Below are 20,398 nucleotides of genomic sequence, written 5' to 3' on the forward strand. Positions count from 1 at the left end.
TTCATATGCACTCGCTGAATAAACCGACTGTAAATTCCACTCACTTTAGAGTACTTTGCCGAATTTTTCGCACTTCTACATTCTGCTAGGACATTCCAGCTTCTAAGAACCCAGCTTCACTCTCTAAAACTCTTTCAACATATGCAGGTCTCACTTTAAAAGGTCTTGAAATGGACTTACTACCAGACTGCTTTTCCTTAGGGTTCGTAAAGACCCTTTCAAGTCACCCTCGCGCGCGCCGCGTGCCACACGCCCACCTTCTGGTTGCCGCGACTACACCTCACGAACCTTTCGCGCCCCAAGGCGGTCCTTTATAAAGATGCGGTGACGTCACCGCGCGCCGCGCGTGCGCAAATATGGCAACGTGACCACGCCCTGGCCTGCGCTAAGGCCCCGGCGTCGGCGCAGTAGCTGGTGCCTTCCCGGAAGGGCTCGGAGGCGGGCTCGGTGAGTGGAGTCGGACCGTGGGTGGGTGCCCTGACTGCCTGACGGTTGCGCAGGGGCGCAGGGCCGCTGGGGAGGATGTTGTTAACGTAAAGAGCCAGGTTGATGAGGAAGGTTCATGAGTCCTTTGGGTATAAGCGGGAATTGGGGCGGCCGGAGAGCAGATGACTCAGAGAAGGTGCGGATCTTCGGTTCTAAGGGAGAATTTAATTTGGTTTTGTCTGAAGTGCTGATAGCGGGCCTCACAGAAAAGTTACCATGAACCGACTTTCCGGGATTCCCTTGGCGCTGTGTTAATTGGCCTCGTTGCAAAAGGAAACCGAGGGGAAGGCGGCGAGGATTGGCCTGCGGTGATGTTAGCTGAAAATATCTGTAATTAGACCCTGGAGGGCGGGCCTGTGAGCGATTGCTGTCCGCGGTGCTGAAGGAAAGGCCGCCACGCCTAGAGGAGGAAACCTAATGAGGGCAGGGCGGTGTTTCCGTTTTCCTTGGCCGGGTTCAGCGCCCTACACTCAATAGGCGTGGGATCTCTAGCGGTGCTGGACACTCGGGCGGTGTGTCAATCTTTAGACAATCTTTATAGAGTGCAGAGATGTTTAATTTCATAAAATTTAGGAAAGCTTCATTTCAGGAAGGAATTTTATTCCTCTTTTTATCCCTTAGGGCAAGCACTTTCAGCTTATAAGCCCAACCAGATGAGTTGTCTGCAGTTTTGGAGGCCTTCAAAGCATTTCACTAGACCTCTGTCTGTATCGGTCCAATATCTTTAGCCAAGGTGAGCTTGCTCGTTGTGTAAAGTGTGCCATGAAAATGGGCTTTCCTACACTCCACAAATGAGAGTGCTGAGCAGCCAGGGGAAGGGGAAGGTATCTATCTAATTGTGCTTTTCCTCACAGTTACGCATGAAAAGTAATTTCCTATTTAGAAGAGAGATGGTAGAACTGGGCACTCTTCCAATAAAGGAAAGACCTTGAATTTCCAGTTGGTTCTCATACTTGTTTGCCTGCCTTTCTGTCTATGTGTGTTTGCACATGCATAAGCGATGGTGTTCCTGTGTTGAATTTTACAGAGCGGATTTTTTTTCTGTTGATGCAATAAAACGTTTACTAGTCTTAGTACCAGCTGCTTGTTTGTTTTTAATTCTGATTAAGGTTAGAGTCTAGAAAGAAAAGAGGAGACAATACGAAATATGTTGGGTTTACCTAATTCACAGTGTACTTAGATGTATCTGGCATGCTGAATAAAAATGTGTTTAATTGCGTCCTTTCATTTTATACATTATTACATCTTAAGTTTTCTCTTCTGAGAGAACCGATGGATTAAGCTACTAAAATAATCAAATGTTGCAAAGCTGAGGACATGTGGTAGAAGTAACTTTAAATGTTTTTATTCTTTATGACAGCTTTGATTAAAGATGACTTCCTTGTTTGCTCAAGAAATTCGCCTTTCTAAAAGACATGAAGAAATGTAAGTTTTTTTTAAAAGGATGATTCAGATATAGAAATTGAACTAGCTTTGTTAGTGAAATATTGTATGTACAGGATGACTTAAAAATTTGAAAGCATGTCATTTTAATTTTCTGACACTTAAGAGGTTTTAGTGTTAGGAAATGTCCTTGTTTCTTATGAATAAGCAAGATTAAAAGGTATGTTCTATGTATTTTTACTCTTTGTAAGTAATATATAGATAAATTTGCCCCTCCTCCCACCCCTTCTAGGCTCCACATTGGTATTTAATGGGCTTCTCTAAACCTTTTACCCAGGACTGGCCTCATGGGTATATGACTTATACACAGTCACAGGTCCTGCATTTTGTTTAATGCTCTCGTGCCATTGTCTTGTATCATTTTGAACTGGACCCTCAAATTGTGTAGCCAGTCCTGCTCTTTGTTATGTACTATTCACTCTTTTCCTCCTCTCTCTGTGAGCTTTCAGGTTTTCCTTTTCTTTAATTACCAGACGTTCTTTCCTTGGCTCCTAAGATACTTTCCTTACCAAAAAATTGACTATTCATAGACTTGGGATTTTAATTCCACCTTTAAGACAGCCTGATGAAACACAGTGTTTCTTGAGAACCTCCACAACTATTTGGGAAACAGTTTGACTGTTGTGTATACCAACTTATGTATCTTTTAATCATCTTACATATTGTCTTAAAAAGAACAAAAATGTATAAAATAAGCATTTGACCAGCAAGAAACTTTTAAAGTATATTATATGTAACAAAGTAGTTTGAAGATATTTACTTGTAATTTTTTACATCTTTCTTCAATTACTGTTTTACCTTGTTGTGAGTATGCATACATACACACAGCCTCTCACTCATATATCAAACCATCATCTTTCTCTTGGAAAAAGAGGGAAAAAATATTTTTATTGCTTCTTCAAACATATGGAAGTTTAGCACAATTCTAAATGTGTAACATGAGATTCAGGGGTACTGAAGTGTTAAGCAGAAGGTTTCATATAGCAAGTTATATCAATGTATGTGTGTCGGGAGGTATATATAACTATGTGTACAAAGGGATATGTATTACAGTTTGCATTTTCACCAAAAATTAAAACATATCTTCAACATTCTAAAATAATTTCAAAAGACCAGAGAGGCTAAAAAAACAGAAGTATGTACTTATGGCATATATAAAGAATATGTTAATGAAAAGAAAAATGATTTTAACCAGATTGACTTAAGACTTATTGAACTACCTCAAATTTTTCACTGTCTTATTAGTTGACATAGTGATTTACTTTCAGAATAGGTTAGAGTTGAAGTGAGGTGTTATTAAGAAATGAATTTTTTATATTGGTCAAGTAGTAAAATGTTTGCTTTTAATTTTTTAACTCTATATAATCTTCATTTTCTTCTAGAGTATCACAAAGATTAATGTTACTTCAACAAATGGAGAATAAATTGGGTGATCAACATACAGAAAAGGCATCTCAACTCCAAAGAGTTGAGACTGCTTTTAAAAGGAACCTTAGTCTTTTAAAGGTAAGTTTCCATGACTTGAATACAGAGATTTATCCCACCTTCTCAAAAATCTTTTAGGTAAGTTTCATAATATTGATTTATATAATTTATTGGTTCTGAGTAATAAGTAGAATTACTAAAGCAGCATCTTTTTTTAAAGCCCATGTCAGTTAGATAAGTAACATATGTATCCTCATTTTTTTTAATTAAAAAAAATTTAACTTTGTTTGCAATCAACTAGAAAATCAATGACTACAGAAGGAATTGTAAGGTCACCCTTTTGCAAGAAGTAAGAAATGGAAGATGTACCTTGCCATCTTTCATCTTCTTTTATTTGAAAGGAAATCCTGAAAGGCTGTAAAGTACCTATAAGCTATTGAGAGCCAACTCACAACTATCAAACATCATAAAAACAAGAACAATTTGATTTTGCCTGACTAGGCAAACACACAGAATTCATATCTATGATAACAGATTTCCCAGCTCCCTCTTGATGGATATGGAGGAGTGGTCAAAGTGTATGATTGTGCGGGGCCTCACCATTTGGCCAATGTGCCCATTTGGAGTAGAATCATATGTGTAACATTTTTGGCTGCTTGTTATACTTTGCTTCCAGAATTGTATGGCTTCATCCATAATTAAAACCCTAAAGTTTGCTTCCATTCAAGCTTCCAAGAGATCCTATGACTAAAACATTTGGTAGTAAGACTATATTATTTAAGTTATAAAGCAGTGTTTTCAGTTTTTTATTGTTAAATATTTTCATCGATAGGCATGATATAGTTATCTTCTGTCCTCACTAGAGGATAAAGGAAGAGGAAAATTCAGTTATCTTCTCAGCTTCTGGCAGTTTGATCCACAGTAATTTAAGTCACAGCCATAGTGCTACCAAAGCATTCTATATTGCCATATGTCTTACTTGCCCAATGGTGTTAGCAATATTTATTTTTAAATGGAAATATATAGGATAATCTGGAATTTGCTCTGAAAAGTTAGAAAAACTAAATTAGAAGGCTTAATTGCTACCTACCTGCAGCACGTGATATGATATTTAGTTTTCAAGCATTTTCCTTTTAATGAGCAAGTATTTGATGAATGCTTAGAGGGTCCTTACTGTTGAGCTAGTTCTGGGCAGAAAGTAGGGACAACAAAGTAAGTATATATCAGAGCTCTTGATATCAAGAACCCAGAGACTTTGTGTGATCAAACATTAAATTACATAGAATAGAGTCAGGACTACAGAAATAAGAATTTAAAAAAATTTTGAGAGCTAGAATATTCAAAAAGGTCTCAGAGAAGAAGCTAAGCCTAGCCTGTATTTGAATAGGCAGAAGGCAAGGCATACTGTTGGATTCTTACAAAAGAGCCAAGACCAGAAGACTGAATGACCCTGTTAATGATCCTGGGAGTGTGACTAACTAGCTTAGAAATTCACAGGAAACAAGGTTGGATATGTGTTATCGGACCAAAGAAGTTGAGACTTGATGTATAGACATAATTCAGTACTGAAAATGACTACGCAAAAGAAAAATATAGACTTACATAAGAAATAAATGAGTGGGTATTTAAGGAAGATTCATTTGCTGTTTAGATGCAAGATGATTTCAAAAATGGAGAGAATAGAGTTCAGAAGGGCAGCTAAGAAATCATAGTCATACATATATAAGGAACATAATGAGCCTGGTTTCACAGTTATGAGAAACTTCAATTTGGTATGATATTTTTCCCCTGATTATCAAAGTGAAATATTCCCACTGTAAAAGAAAAAAAAATTAAAGGGTAAAGAAGACGAAATAGCATACCTTCCATATCGTCCCGCTGATCTAAAATTAATATATTTTTGTATATTTTCTTTGAGTACTTCAGTAAACATTTGTTGAGTACCTATTATATCACAAACACAGTGCTTGCTGCTAGAGATGCTGCCTCTTCTCTTTTTTTGCATTCCTTGAGTTATTGCATATGCAATTTTTCAAATCCTACTTTCCCTCATATGTTTTTAAACTTTTGAAAGAATTTTAGTGGCTCTACCATAGAAGTCATTATGAAAGTAAAATAAATGAGACTTCGCCAGGCACAGTGGCTCATGCCTATAATCTTTGGATTATACTTGGGGAGGCCAAGGCAGGAGGATCACTTGAGCCCAGGAGTTCAGGTCCAGCCTGAGCAACACAGCAAGACCCTGTCTCTAAAAAAGAGTTTAAAAATTAGCTGGACATGGTGGTGCATGCCTGTAGTCCCAGCTGCTTGGGAGGCTGTGGCAGGAGGTTCCCTGGAGCCCAGGAATTCAAGGTTACAGTGAGCTATGACCATGCACCGTAGTCACTGTACTTGCAGCCTGAGTGACAGAGTGAGACTCTGTCTGGGGAAAAATAAATAAATAAGACTTGATTTCAGAATTTTGAGTTGGTAGACACTTTAAAAATATGTATATTAGATTCGATTCTCATCTAAAGGTATTTAATTTTTTTAGCATTAAAACTTGTTTTCATGTTAAAATAGATAGAAGTGGACCTGCTTTGGGTCAAAGCCCCACCTGTTCAGTCTTTCCTTGACTGCCCAGCTGTGGCTTTAAAGAACTGTGAAAAACCACTGATCTGGGCTAATTCCTTAATTTAAAGATGAGGAAACCATAGGGCAATTACTCCTGATACCACTTGTTCAGGACAGGTTAAGTTACATCTAGGATAGGTACTTCAGAAGTACAGCTACACTTTAAAAATGGTTCCAATAAAACTTGAAAGCATTTCTGTACTAAGAGTACAAAATATGGATGACCTCTATTAACATCCATTACTTGACCTTATTTAGATCTTCTGACCAATATAATGAACATTAAAAAGGAATGAGCTTTCACTTTTGAAAAGGACAGTATAACACTAGCATTTTGGAATGATATGGTTATATACTTTAAAAAGCCAAATTTGTTCTGAAAGTTGTATAATATGAGTTAAATGAAACTGATGGATAAAAGATACAAAAATCAATAGTAATTCTAGGTACACAACTGGAAAATATAAGAAATTACATTCACATTAGCAAAGAATTCTAAAATACTTGGGAATGATCTTAACAAGGGGTTTGCGTGATTGGTGTAAAGACAGTTATTACTCTGAAATGGAAGATTTACAAAGAAAACTTACAGGGAAACATGTGCCTTAATCCTGACTAGAGAAACTATTGTTTGTTTAAAGTCAGCTGTTACACATACCCTCTGAATTGAGTCTTTGTAAAAATTACACATAAAATTAAAAAACACAAAATTATTTTTAGACTTAAGTAAGTTCCAACAGAATTCACCTTGAACTCAATGTCTGTAAATTCCTTTGGAAAATAGCAGGAATATAAAATATCAAAGAATGTATTTTATAAAGGAGCAGTGAGGAAGAAACCAATTCCATCAAATATTTGCACACATTAGTAAATGAATAGATATGAATGTAGGTAGTGAAGAATAGGCTTCAGTCAGTAACTATCATAAAAGATAGTGAACTTTGAAAACACAGGGTGGGTGATTTTTCCCTGTTAGTATTAGTAAAATGGAATTTATCTGCCTTTTAAGAACATAACAGAATTGGTATAGATTTGGAAGAGAAAGAGAAAATTGTGTTTCTATAAATACTGCCACAATGTAAGCTGACATCTCTCCCCATGTACCTACCATAAAATTTAGTTTTATCTAGAAAGGCTATTCTATAAGTTGGGCCAGATGCGGTGGCTCACGCCTGTAATCCCAGCACTTTGGGAGGCTGAGGCAGGCGGATCACGAGATCAAGACCATCCTGGCCAACATGGTGAAACCCCGTCTCTACTAAAAATACAAAAAATTAGCTGGGTGTGGTGGTGTATGCCTGTAGTCCCAGCTACTCAGGAAGCTGAGGCAGGAGAATTGCTTGAACCCGGGAAGCTGGGGGGTTGCCGTGAGCGAGATCGTGCCACTGCACTCCAGCCTGATGACAGAGTGAGACTCCATCTCAAAGAAAAAAAAAAAAGGCAATTCTGTAAGTCAACATCATCTCAAGAGTAAGCTCATGAGTAAGCTGGACAAACACTCCAGGGTGAGAAAGAATGAGAAAGTGCTGCAGCCGGTGAGAGAATGCTTCCACTGAAGAACACCCTGGAAGCCTTCATGGGGCAGTTGGCAGTTAAACAGGGACTTCAACAAACTGCCACCCAAGATGGTCGGTGACTTACAGGACCCTATCTCTCTTCTTTCCTTCTTACATTTCTCACCTCCAATTCCTTGAAGAATATGTTTAATAAATGCTTGCATGTTCCTGTACCAATGACCCTGTATCTCGTGCTTTAGTATCTTATTTTTCATATCCCAGAAATTGGCCCTCCAGCAGCTTAAAAGATTAAAACCAGCCTGGCCATAGCTGGGTTCACTGTATATATTTATAGTGAGGTATTAGATTTCAAGTTTTGGAGGAAGTGGCATGTATAGGGATAGGGAGAGAAAGAGATCTCAGCATGTGACTTTCTGTGCTCATATTTTACCTTTCCTAATCATGAATCAACTCATTTAAACATAGCCTTCTCAGTTCTGCCATAGAGTAACATTTATACCATCATCCACACTGGGAACTTGTTTTTTAGTTGTTAAAAGAGTTTCAAGCCTATATAGAAAAGGGAATGGAAGAATGTACTTACATGTACTTATTACCCAGATTCAATAATTATCGAAACATGGCCAATCTTGCTTCATCTATATACCTCATCCCCTTCCCCAACCACTGAGATTATTTTGAAGGTATTCTCCAGAAATCATACTGTTTCACCTTTAGCTATTTCTGAATATATCTGTATTTTTTCAGTGTATATCATTAAATGATAAGGACTATTTTACTATTTTAAGCAAAATCACAATACTATTATCAATAAGAAATTACCACTAATTCCTCAAATATTCAGAGTTCACATTTCTCTGATAAATCTGTAGGCATGTTTACATTTGTTTGGATGAGAATCCAAATAAAATCCAACATTGTAATTGATTGATACGTCTCTAAAAGTACCCCCTGACCTTTTCATCCACTTTTAATTTATGTGTTAAAGGAATTAGGTCATTTGTCCTATGCGTTTCTCAGTTTGGATATTGCTACTTACATTTCTGACGTATCATTTTGCATGTTCCTGTATTCTCTGTAATTCCTATAAATTGATCTAGAGCTGTGCTGTCCAACAGAAGTATACTGTGTTGGGAGGCCGAGACGGGCGGATCACGAGGTCAGGAGATCGAGACCATCCTGGCTAACACGGTGAAACCCCGTCTCTACTAAAAATACCAAAAAAAAACTAGCCAGGCGAGGTGGCGGGCGCCTGTAGTCCCAGCTACTCCGGAGGCTGAGGCAGGAGAATGGCGTAAACCCGGGAGGCGGAACTTGCGGTGAGCTGAGATCCGGCCACTGCACTCCAGCCCGGGTGACAGAGCAAGACTCCATCTCAAAAAAAAAAAAAAGTATACTGTGAGCACGTATGTAATTAAAATTTTCTAGTAATCACTTTTAACAAAGTCAAAACAGATGAAATTAATGTTAATAACATTTTCATGAGGTATATACAAAATATTATTTCAAATGTTTCTACCAAATGTAATTAAATATCCCATATTCTTTTTCTTATCAAGCCTTCCGAATTCAGTATATGTTTTGCACTTACAGCACATCTTAATTTGGACTTACCACATTTTAAGTGCTCAATAGCCACATGAGGCTAATGGCTATCATATGAGGAGTGAAGTTCTAGAGGCTGGATCAGATTCAGGTTCATTGTTTGGGGGAAGAACATTTCCATAATTCCTGGCTGTCTCTCATTTTGGAATGTTGGCAGTCATTGATGATCATTGCCTAGATATATTCATTAGAGGTTGAAAAAAGAATATTCAAATTCTTTTATTCCTTCTCTTTCAATTGCTTGTTATTTATATGGAAGAGAATCTTCCTCTCATCATTTATGTGGTTACACTGAAGTACAGTTCCTGTAGGAAAAGGTATGATGACTTCTGGACACTTTCTCTATAGCTTTCAAAATCATAGTTTGGTTCTCTGGCATCCTCTAATGGTGACGAATAAGGTGGTATTTTGTTTTTAGTTTATCTGGGATTTGAAATGTTTTCGATCCCTTGCAATTTTTATTCTTATTTATGCCTTATGTGTCCCATTTTTACTATGAAGTTTACTTGAAGCCTCTTCAAGTTAATTCCTGAATGTCTTTGACATTATCCTAACAGTCTTTGATAGTTTCCTTTCTTTATGATGTAATGAGTTATTCCAGGCTCATTAGGTGCTTTTGCTGCCCAGACCTGGAATTGGCCATTGCTCCAAGAAACCCTGGTTCCTTCTGGCAGGAAATATATTTAGAGCCCTCAATCTGGGTACTAAGAATGCTTATTGCAACTTGTTTTGTTGTTATTGTTTAAAATAAAATACATCAAGAGCTCATAACAGTATCTCCAATTCAATTACACGATTGAAGATTTAACTTAAAATCGCTGATCTTATGCATCTGCCTTCTTTTTCTAACACCGAAAATCTGTTTCCAAAGAATTATTCTATGATACAGACATGGCTATCACCAATAATATGATTACTGAGAATGGTTTTCAGTAAGATAACTTTTACAATTTCTTTTGTCCCCAGGGTATACCCCCACAAAGGGTGTCCAGTCAATACTGTGTTCTGAGAATACTTGATGTAGCTCTTCTCTGTGTGGTTATACCACAAACTACATAATAGTTAGATTTGTCACATTTAGTTTCCAATTTGGAGGGAATTGCTTTTTTATTTGTCCTACAACTATATAAAATTTTAAATGTTCTAGTGGCAAGTCTATAAGACAAGGTAACAATGTATAGTCAAGTAAGTGTCGCCTCCCTTTTCACCCCCCTTTTTCCTTTCCCTCTGCCTGCCTCAGGTACCTTTTTTTAAAAAAAGTTTTGGTTTATAATCAGGAAACGTTTACATCTTATATATTCATTTAATGAATATTTAATCCCTAGCACATGCCCTGCACTTTGTGAGATACTCAGATGCATAAAGGTTGTATGGGACACAGTCCTTACCTTCTGGTAGTATATAATCAAAGGAAAGGTTCTTATGTGGAAGTATTAGGGTATAACTGGCTACAGAAGGCTAGGATCAAATTGCAAAGTTGTTTGTTTGTTTTCGGTCAGGCTAAGGAATTCATCCTCTATGTAGTTCATCCTCTATGTACTGGGTACATAGAGTGGGTACACTTCATCCTCTATGTAGTGGGTACTGATGATTTTTTTTTTTTTTTTTTGGTGACGGAGTCTCGCTCTGTCGCCCAGGCTGGAGTGCAGTGGCCGGATCTCAGCTCACTGCAAGCTCCGCTTCCCGGGCTCACGCCATTCTCCTGCCTCAGCCTCCCGAGTAGCTGGGACTACAGGCGCCTGCCACCTCGCCCGGCTAGTTTTTTGTAGTTTTTAGTAGAGACAGGGTTTCACCGTGTTAGCCAGGATGGTCTTGATCTCCTGACCTTGTGATCCGCCCGTCTCGGCCTCCCAAAGTGCTGGGATTACAGGCTTGAGCCACCGCGCCCGGCCGGTACTGATGATTTTTTAAGTCTAGGGAAAGACATATGCAAAGTAGTTCTTTAGAAAAATGAATTGATCCCCTCTTAGGTATGGATGGAAGTAAAACAAGACATACTGTAGGCATGCATCATACAGTAAGTACTCCTCAAGTATTTGTTGAATGAATAAGTGTAATAATAAGGCCATAGCATTGGGAATGAAATGGAAAGGCTAGGAGAGATATCCTGAAAGAACAATTTATAGACTTTTGAAAATTTAAATGGCAGGTATAAGAAGAGTTAAAGATAGAGTATAGAGCATAGGTATGTGAGGGAAGAGAATTCCTACTATTTTTCATTCATTATATCCTGTAGGAATAAGATGAGCTTAGTTTCATTTGGTTGAGAAATAAGGGCTAGGAAGAAAGGTTAGCCATGCCTCTACAGTAAAAGTTACTGAAGCTAGATAGGACACAGTCTTGAGAGAGAGAAGGTAAAAAAAAATATGAGAACAGCTGCCACAGATCTTAAGAAAGCTCACCCTTAGGAATAAGGGGAGAAAAATTAGACGGCCAAAGGGAAAGAAAAGTAGGAATCAGAGGTGAGCATGTCTTCTAAGAAAGCAAATATCTCTTAAGCTAAGGAATAAGTTTTTCAGAGGCCTGATAATTTATAGTCAGAATACTGCAGAGATAACAGTCAAGTGTTTAACCATAGGCCTGCTTTACCAGGCCATATGTCTCCTACTTGTATCTGCTTTCCCATTTACAAATCTGCTCTCCTATAAGAGATATTAAATATCCTTATTTTCTGGTCTTCAAGAAAAATGTTTATAATATTGTCTACAATGCTAGTGGCACCAAGATCTGCCACTAACAATAATCTTATAACTTCTTCGAGTAATGACCATAATTGGACTTGTGATTATTTTATTTGTGTTTATTTGATTTATAAAGGTAAAAAACATTTTTCCAGGACCTTGTAACATCTCAATGTAATCACACAAAAGTTATTAGGCTTCTGTATCTGTCACAGCATCAGCATCAAAACCTCTTTAGCATGCATCTTAGCTAAAAATTTCTAGTGTGGGATAGACATGCTAAAAATCAGCTTTTTTCCCTAAATTCATGGCTTTTTTCCTTCAAATCACCTTCCTCCAGACAGCAGGTGCATTAATGGTTGTGCAACTTTGGGGAGTCCCTTTAGGGAATTTCCTGTTTTTCCCTTTTACATTTCACACCCATTCCTTGCTCCCGCCGCTACCATCTGCTATCTCTTTTCTCCTGTTCAGCATTGGCTTCTTCACACCCCACTCCCACGCCCTTTTCCATCTCTCTCCGTCTGTCCAACAGCCCTCTACTTAGACTGCTCCAATGCTTGTACAGGAATCAGATAACTTTCTCTTTTCTATCAACTCACTAAGCTCAACAGAGAGACAAAATTTATATGGCCTGTGACCAAGGCCACTGTGAACTTGACAGACATAAGTGGGCACAAGACAACATGGGTGCTGATTTTGGGAGCATTTATTAGACAATGCTCAAGTGTTTCACTAAAAATTTGTGGAATCCTGCATTTCTGGGCATTTACTTCATGTATATATAAAAATAAGAATATTTACCAGGGTATGAATTAAGTTTAGTTACCTTAGTGTTTTTACAACTGTAAGAGAAAAATACACATTATCTACAAGTAAAACTACACATTAAAGCATGGTGCTTGAATACTTTCAGCTGAATGACATACTAGCTAGCAATAAAACTTGCCATTGAAATTAGCTTAGAAAGTTAGTACTAAAAAAATCTAGATAGTATAATGAAAAGGTTCTTGTCATTAAGTACTGAGGTACCTCACTGAGCTTCCATTAAATATATGGAATATTTGCATACATATAACTGTTTTAATTGAACATTGAACAAATGAAATGTGTGCCATTGATACACTATTTACATCTTCTGGAGAGACTAGAACTCTTCACTTTTAAGATTAGTACAGGGTGGGTCTGAGTATCTGACTGTTTTTGTATCTGAATATTTTATTATTTTATCCTTCTGGCTGCTTTTAGTGATGTAAGAGCTACATTAACGTGCTGAACACTATTATAAGACACTCTTTTTGCATGAATTACTGACATTTACTAGCTATTCAAAAGTGAAAAGGCAGAACTTAGAAGTACCACCTCCCCCACCTCTATTTCCAAATAAGAAATGCTGTATTCTTTATCTGAAATGGATTAATTGAACAATGATCAGTTTTCCTACCGTGGTGTGCCTCCATCCATTCAAACTATATCCAGAGAAGAGTGGAGGTGAGAGATTCGGGATATAGATATTGTTTGTACAGGTGCCATTTGTTTTATGTAAATCCACTTGAATATAAAATGCCGATACCTGTTACAGGATATAGAAGCAGCAGAAAAGTCACTACAGACCAGGATTCACTCACTTCCACGACCTGAGGTGGTTTCTCTTGAGGTGAGCATCTTAAGGAACAAACGTAAAAAGAGAGACTCTATCTATCAGTAGCACACTACAAGTTAAACAATGGTTATATGTATTTTCCGGATATATTTATTCAGTAAATTAAAGAAGATATGCCTGTTTGATCTTTTTATGTCCACAGTACTGTGCTTTATACATAGGAGGTAACTGAGAAGTATCTTGATTTTAAAAGTTTAGCAATTGGAAATTTTATAAAGATGGGGATCTTTTCACCTTGTCACTTAGAAACAACTATCCTGTTAAACCGTAACAGACAATGTGCACTAAATCATGAGATGACAACACACCTAACTCAAATGCTTTTGCTGCTTGCTGATGTTAGAAGTAGCAGTTTAGTCCCTTCACCAAAAATTTAACCAGAGCTAATTAAATGCATATTATCATACAATATAGTATGGCTTTTGTCTGTTTTATTTTGTTCAGTTCAAGAACAGATTGGGAAGATGGTTGGCAAAAATAAACTATATTTGGTATATGAATATGTTTGTGATGAATGGGAATTTACTACATATAGAATAGTTTCATTTTGTATTTTTAATGACCTTTCTCAAATACAGGTTTTGCTTTCTCCACACCTGGGGATTAATAGACTCAAAATTAGAGGCTGAGAATTTTCCCCTCAATTTTCTGTGTCATCTAGGGTAACAAAACAAGGCAGTGATCAAGGATACAAAAAACTCTGGTACAAAGTTGTATCTTGGACATGTCTTTTTCTTTGTCTGATTCTCCAATACCTTACTCTGGCCTATACAGGACCCACACAATGGGAGTTACCCCAACTGCGAATGTCAGGGAAACTCCCAACGACGGGCCTCAGATGGTATTTTTCTTAACTAGTCTTGCACAGCAGGATGACCTTTACTTTAAGTATGTCAGGCTGTTTCTCAGACCACATGCATAGATATATAGACATATAGAATCCCTCACCATTTTCAACTTGCAGAACTGCTGTATTTAATGTTTGGAGTGAATATTTTTGTGTTTCTAGTGCTAACTCATTGGCTGAATTTCCAAAAATGAGATTGCTAGTGATGATCTAATATCAGTTGCCCTCCTATGACACAGGGCTTTGGGCAGTTTAGTTCTCTTTGACCTCCTTAGGGCAGTCACCCAAGAAATCAAAGCTAGACACAACATGCAGTGTTGCATGAGCTTCTAAAGCCTATAGACTTCTACAGTCAGACCAATAATACAACATCTCAACTTCCAAGCTATTTGTATTAAAAATGATTAAATTATATTGACATTTTGTTATCATAAAAATGGGGAAAAATTATAGTGGATATATATTTCCTACACAAGGGTCCAATGTATCTGATTCCTGTGCTATAACACACTAGTTATATTTCAGTTCCTGATCTCATCCCAGGTCAAATCTTTTGATGTTAATCCTGAAGCATAATTTATGTTTAATAATTTCATTGTAATAATTTCAGTATGGGGTAATCATTTGGTATGGGATTTGGAATACTAAACAAAAACATTTAATGATTATATCACCATAAATGATACTATTGGCAATAATCATGAAGTTGGCCACAAGAGGGCGTGTAAAATCACAATAAAATTCTAAAACCTGTAATTCTGCCAGGCTCTGGTTTTACTGAGAAATTTGAAAATTAACACTAGTAAGTAGCCAGATTTTTTTCTAAAATTAACATAAAATATTCTGTAGAGGAAATGCATTCTACGTATATGTGTGTGTGTGTGTGTGTGTGTGTGTGTATACACGCACACACACACTTAAGTGAATAAACATTTAGACTATTATGAAGAGCCAAGTTCAATTGCTTGATATGCTTTTTTACTTTTGAATTTTTTTTTCCAGACTCGTTACTGGGCATCAGTAGAAGAATATATTCCCAAATGGGAACAGTTTCTTTTAGGAAGAGCACCATATCCTTTTGCTGTTGAAAATCAAAATGAAGCAGAAAATACCATTCAAAATGAGGCATGGCGATGACTTCTTCACGTGCTATTTCAAAAAGCCTGTTTAATAAAGCTGAATGTTAAGGTCTATGTAGGTTATTGCAGGAACTTTAGGAATTAAATATGTTCATATTCTTCCATTATCTCCTAAGTGACAGTGAAGATATGAGAATTTACTGGCAAGTCTCATGTTATCACCTACTACTATTTCAAGGTCATGAATTTGCTTTCCTCCAAACCCATAGACGTGTTAAACACTAATATTAAAAAGTGGACTCTGTTAATTAAATTATTGTCAGTGTTGTGTGTGTGTTGTTTTAAAAAAAAAAAAAAAAAAACAATTTACAATCATTCTCCTCTAAGCAGGTATCTTGGCTCTGGTTTTAAGTTTTTTAGAATCCTTACTTTTTAGGGACAACGTATAGGATCAACATAGTTCTTTTTTTTTTTTTTTTAACCATTATTGTTTCTTTTAACAAATTAAAAGACAGTGACACCTAAAATAAACTGCTTTAGTAAAATAATGTATGAGAAAATAAATTCATAGGATTTTGTCCCTCACAGATAACCAAACTTCTAAAAGTTCTGGAGACAGAAAGAACTGAACTATAAAACAGTCAATAAGTAGCCAGTTTCAGGAAGACTCAGACTTGGTTTGAAAAAGGATGCCTTTTAGAGCTGGGAATGGTTATTGGATTTTGACTTGGTTATTTAAGGATTGCCAACCTTGTGAATGCACATAACCCCACTCTTGTCTTTTCATCTTTAAACTTTCCCTTCCCGCTTCCTTCTATTTTCATTATTCCTGAAAAAACTGTCAGTCAGAAAGCGTTGGGTCACAACCCTAAACAGCTTTGAGATTCCTCAGTCCACCACTGCTTGATCACCAAAAAAAAAAAAAAAAAAATTATAACTTTCCAACTGTAGAGGCAGCCTCTGCTAGTAAAGGGTACCTATGCTATATTACAATGAAATGTTTGTTTTAAATTTCAAACTGGTTTGTGTCTTTAAAAGAAGACAATAGGGAAAGCTAAATACACAGCAGCAACAACAACTATATTGAAATGTCCATTGTGCCGATAAGTTCCTTTAAACTACCATCTTGGAAATATCCTGTTGAGTGGGTGTTGGTGTGGGTAACAATAATGTTGTTTTCATAATATGTGCTGGCAGATTAGCACGCTTCTCTACAGTGTTAACAGTTGTAATTAAGGAATAAACAGCACAGGGTGTCAGTCCGATGACAATTTCATCTATAGTGTCACAATACAAAATGTCACAAAATATTAGAACTGTTATATAACTATAAAAAGTATCAGCTTAAAAGCTAAAAGCCTTTGAAAAAAGAAGACAGAGGAAGGAAGAAAAAAGAAAACTGGCATAGCAACCAGAACAATTTTATACCTTCTCAAGAATGTTCTGTCATGAAAATAAATTGATAATTTTTTTCTCTTACATTACAGTTTGGTTTCTAGCCATCCAGTTGATTTAGCAGGAGAATGCAGGTTTTTTTAGCAGCTTTGAATTGGTAAACAGATTTAGATGTAGTAGAAAGGAACATGAGGAAGTTTTTTTTTTTTAACATCCAATCTTTCCCAGCATATGCACATAAGAAGGTGAATGAAGCAATGTGAAACTTATTTCTCTTTAGTCAAGTGAAAAAAAGGCTAAACATTTGTTAGATGGTAAAATATTGTGTCAAGCGAGTAGGCACATTCCAAAATTACACAGTGGTTGATACATTAACATCCTCAAATATTTGAGCGTACACTTCCTTTGAGATCTGTAAATTAAATCACCAGTAGGTTAGATTAAAATACAAAACAAATGGCAATCTAACCATCTCAAAAGAGGTTCAGGTTTTTTTCTCCCCAAAATTGAGGACTTGCTAAATAATTTTTGAAAAGCATAAACATAATACACCCTGGGTTACGATCGAGGGCAGAAGGAAAGGCATTTCCAAGGCTCCTGCTGTAGTGTTTTTCCTATTTTTGTTAATACCTCAAAAACTCCCAGAGATGACTTTATTCCTGGCCCCTCCAGAACTCCCCTCCCCACCCCCACCTTGTAGACTGTAACAGATTGCACCACATGGTGTCTGTTTAAAAAAAAAAAATTCCCATAGGGACCTGGATATCCCATTAATGGGCTTTATATTCGTCATGGCAAATTAGCTTTACACAGGAATTTCCAAACATTGTTTTCTGTTAAGAAGGGAGGAATACCATATATAATGTATATTTTTTCTACAATTAGTAGGAATCAGACAAGGAAAAGGAAATGTCATCTACTCATACCTTTCTCTCCAAATTCAGTGTTCTTTCCATATGCTCCATTGTACTCCACCACTCTTCTCCATGAAAACTATGAATTTATGGTTTTTTTAGAAAAATGGAGTTTTCAAAGTGAAAGTCAAATAATTTTTTCCAAAGCCATTCGTGGACTGTTGCAAATGCATAAATATTCAAAGCTCATTTTCTGCAGAAACACTTCTGCTATATGAAATTATTAAACTGTAAAATGCTAAAGATCAGAAGGAGCTACAGTTTTTCTTTAAGCTTGAAAAAAAATAAAATTTAAGTACTAAAGAAAAAGCCTAATACTCTGGAAACCAGACATCTGGTCTTTCTCATGCGTAGGGAGCAGTGTGAATGAAAGTGAAGCAAACGGACAGTTTTTTTCTGCATTATGCACAAGGTGTTTTAAATTGTCAGCTTAAGGTTTAGATGAAGATAATCTCTAACTCTGTTTACAATTTTTGCTATTTTGCATTATCCCCTTTTTCCATAAAAAAAGTGAATATGTGTGCATATTTATTTTGAATCAATATTAAACTTATTTTGAGATTACTTTGTCACTTCTGAGATAATTGGAGACACACAGTGTGTGCATGTGTGCGTGTGAGAGAGAGAAAGACAGAGAAACCAAGGATTGCTATCACCAATTCAAGAGGAAGATATTAAGCTCTAAACACACTGGGAAGTAGGTTTTTAGTGTGTAAAGTTAATGCACAAGGCCATAAATTTGGCTTATCTACAAAATATAGTCTTCCCTCTCCTTTCATTAGTGTATTAATTTATCTTTTTTACTCTAAGCCAATTCACATCTTTTTAAGCTAGTCTTTTATTTAAAACACAATAAAGTTTTCAGTCCCGCTAAGGAGTTCCCCACCTCCTTTTCACGCGCCGCCCAAACATAAAGTTAATAGCTACATGGTTTTAAACACTATACATTTCAATAGTCACCTATTTTTTTTAAGCCTATTCCACTGTAATTAGTATAAAGAGATATCTTTTTTAAAGAGTTGCTGTCCAAAACCGATTCTTCAGAGAAGGTAATAACCAGGTGATGAGTTGAAGCAGAAAAAAACAAGTATGTGGAAAATATGTAGGAGAAAGAGAAGAGAAGAGAGTACTTTGGGAAACCTTCAAGTTGGAACAAGGGTCCCTCCCATCCCCATCCTACCCCATGTGTTTCTAAACATATGTTTCTCTTATAATTTAGAAGTTAATTTGTCTATATGGGAAATTTAATTCCCCATTGTTAATAAAAGGGCATTTAGAGTTTTCTGGGACAAACATGGGGATGTGTCAAACTTTGACAATTAAGAAGAGGATTGATTTGTGGATTTGACACCTGGCATTGTGATCTCCCTTTCTAACTGGATCTGAGATTATATCCTTACTAAAATCCAAGAAAAGGAAAATGACTCCAACAAAACCAGAGGCTCAAAATGCTTCCAGACATCACTTTACCTCACAGAGTCCAGTTTCCCTGCTTACAAAGAAAAGGGAGCTGGTCCCCTAAGTTATAGTAATGTTTTAAAGTTCTTGCTATTTTAAAAACTGAAATTCATGCCTTAACAAAGAGACTGAGAGTCTGCAAAGTAGTATCTAGATTGACTACAGTAAAAACCAATAAATAGTTGCACTGAGAGGAAACAATGAAATGTTCTCACTTTAGAAAGTGATGACTTAGTTTCTTTTTTATGTAACTGGTCATGCAGACTTCACTGTAAAAATCAAAGGATTTTTTGTTATTTCTCCCCAAATCTAGGTTATCAAAGTAGAAATTTTTTTGATGTTTTATACAATACCACTTTGGGACCAATGCAGTCAAATTAGAGGGAGAAAAAATTCCTTTCATATATTTTGTCTAGAACATCTCTAGCTTCTTTCATCTCCCAGTACCACTTAATTGTTTTTCATACCTTGTTCCAGACATTTTTAAGGTCTGTAGAACTTACAAGCATTCCTTGTACTAGAATACTCTGGCCTAGTAAAAACAATACTAAGATGTTCAAAAGAAGCCAAATCTAGAGCCCTTTAAAATGATACCCAGTAAACACAGAGGTAGAGAACACTTGGACACCATCGATTCATTCATTCATTCATTCATTCATTCATTCATTCATTCATTCATTAACAGATCTTATTGACTGCTTTCTGTGTAGCAGGCACAGTTCTAAGCACCAAGAATACAGCAATGAAGAAAACAAAGCAAAAAAAAAAAATCTGTGTCTTCATAGAATTTACATTCTGGTAGAGGCAGCAAGTAGATGGGGCTAAAGGCAGACATAAACAACAGAAAAGTAGTATGTGGTATATCAGATGGTGAGAAGGGCTAATATAGTATGAACATCTAAAATGTCTTAGTACAAGAAAATAAAGCAGACTTTGTAATTTTTCAGTAATATGATAGAACTGAGAGTCTCTTTTCCTATTCAAGGATCTTGAGTTGGGGTTTTCCAGTGAAGCAGCATTTCCACTGCTTCTTATTTGTAAGTTGTGCAAGCTTAATGAATAGGTTTATGATAAAGGATAAAAAAAATTCTCAGTACTTCCAACAGATATTTATACACAAACGTTCATAGCAGCATTATTCACAATAGCCAAAAGGTACAAACAACCCAAATGTCCACTGATGGATGAATGGATAAAATGTGGTGCCTATATATATGACGGGACATTATTCATCCTTTTAAAGGAAGAGAATTCTGACACATGCTACAACATGGA

General features: G+C 36.6%; 1 protein-coding gene across 4 annotated transcripts; it reads left to right on the top strand.

Moving 5' to 3' along the window:
- Positions 1-364: 364 nt before the first annotated feature.
- C1H3orf14 (chromosome 1 C3orf14 homolog) lies at positions 365-15,671 on the top strand. 4 transcript variants are annotated; one of them, XM_010357828.1, is made up of 6 exons: positions 365-447; positions 1,108-1,219; positions 1,847-1,911; positions 3,312-3,435; positions 13,350-13,424; positions 15,280-15,671. In XM_010357828.1, exons 3-6 carry the CDS (start codon positions 1,859-1,861, stop codon positions 15,412-15,414), a joined length of 387 nt encoding a protein of 128 aa, XP_010356130.1. In that variant the 5' UTR covers positions 365-447; positions 1,108-1,219; positions 1,847-1,858; the 3' UTR covers positions 15,415-15,671. The 4 variants fall into 4 exon arrangements, with proteins under 4 accessions (XP_010356130.1, XP_010356133.1, XP_010356131.1 ...); XM_010357829.2 differs by having other exon boundaries at positions 414-622; XM_010357831.2 differs by lacking the exon at positions 13,350-13,424 and having other exon boundaries at positions 394-447; positions 15,280-15,669.
- The last annotated feature ends 4,727 nt before the right edge of the window (positions 15,672-20,398 follow it).

The sequence above is a fragment of the Rhinopithecus roxellana genome, chromosome 1, assembly GCF_007565055.1.
Source record: "Rhinopithecus roxellana isolate Shanxi Qingling chromosome 1, ASM756505v1, whole genome shotgun sequence".
Lineage (NCBI taxonomy): Eukaryota > Metazoa > Chordata > Mammalia > Primates > Cercopithecidae > Rhinopithecus > Rhinopithecus roxellana.

Excerpts from the sequence above, each read along its gene's own strand:
- C1H3orf14 (XM_010357828.1), top strand. The coding sequence starts at position 1,859 with ATGACTTCCTTGTTTGCTCAAGAAATTCGCCTTTCTAAAAGACATGAA. Across the intron at positions 1,912-3,311 it reads TCTAAAAGACATGAAGAAAT|AGTATCACAAAGATTAATGT; the intron begins GTAAGTTTTTTT and ends ATTTTCTTCTAG. Across the intron at positions 13,425-15,279 it reads CTGAGGTGGTTTCTCTTGAG|ACTCGTTACTGGGCATCAGT; the intron begins GTGAGCATCTTA and ends TTTTTTTTCCAG.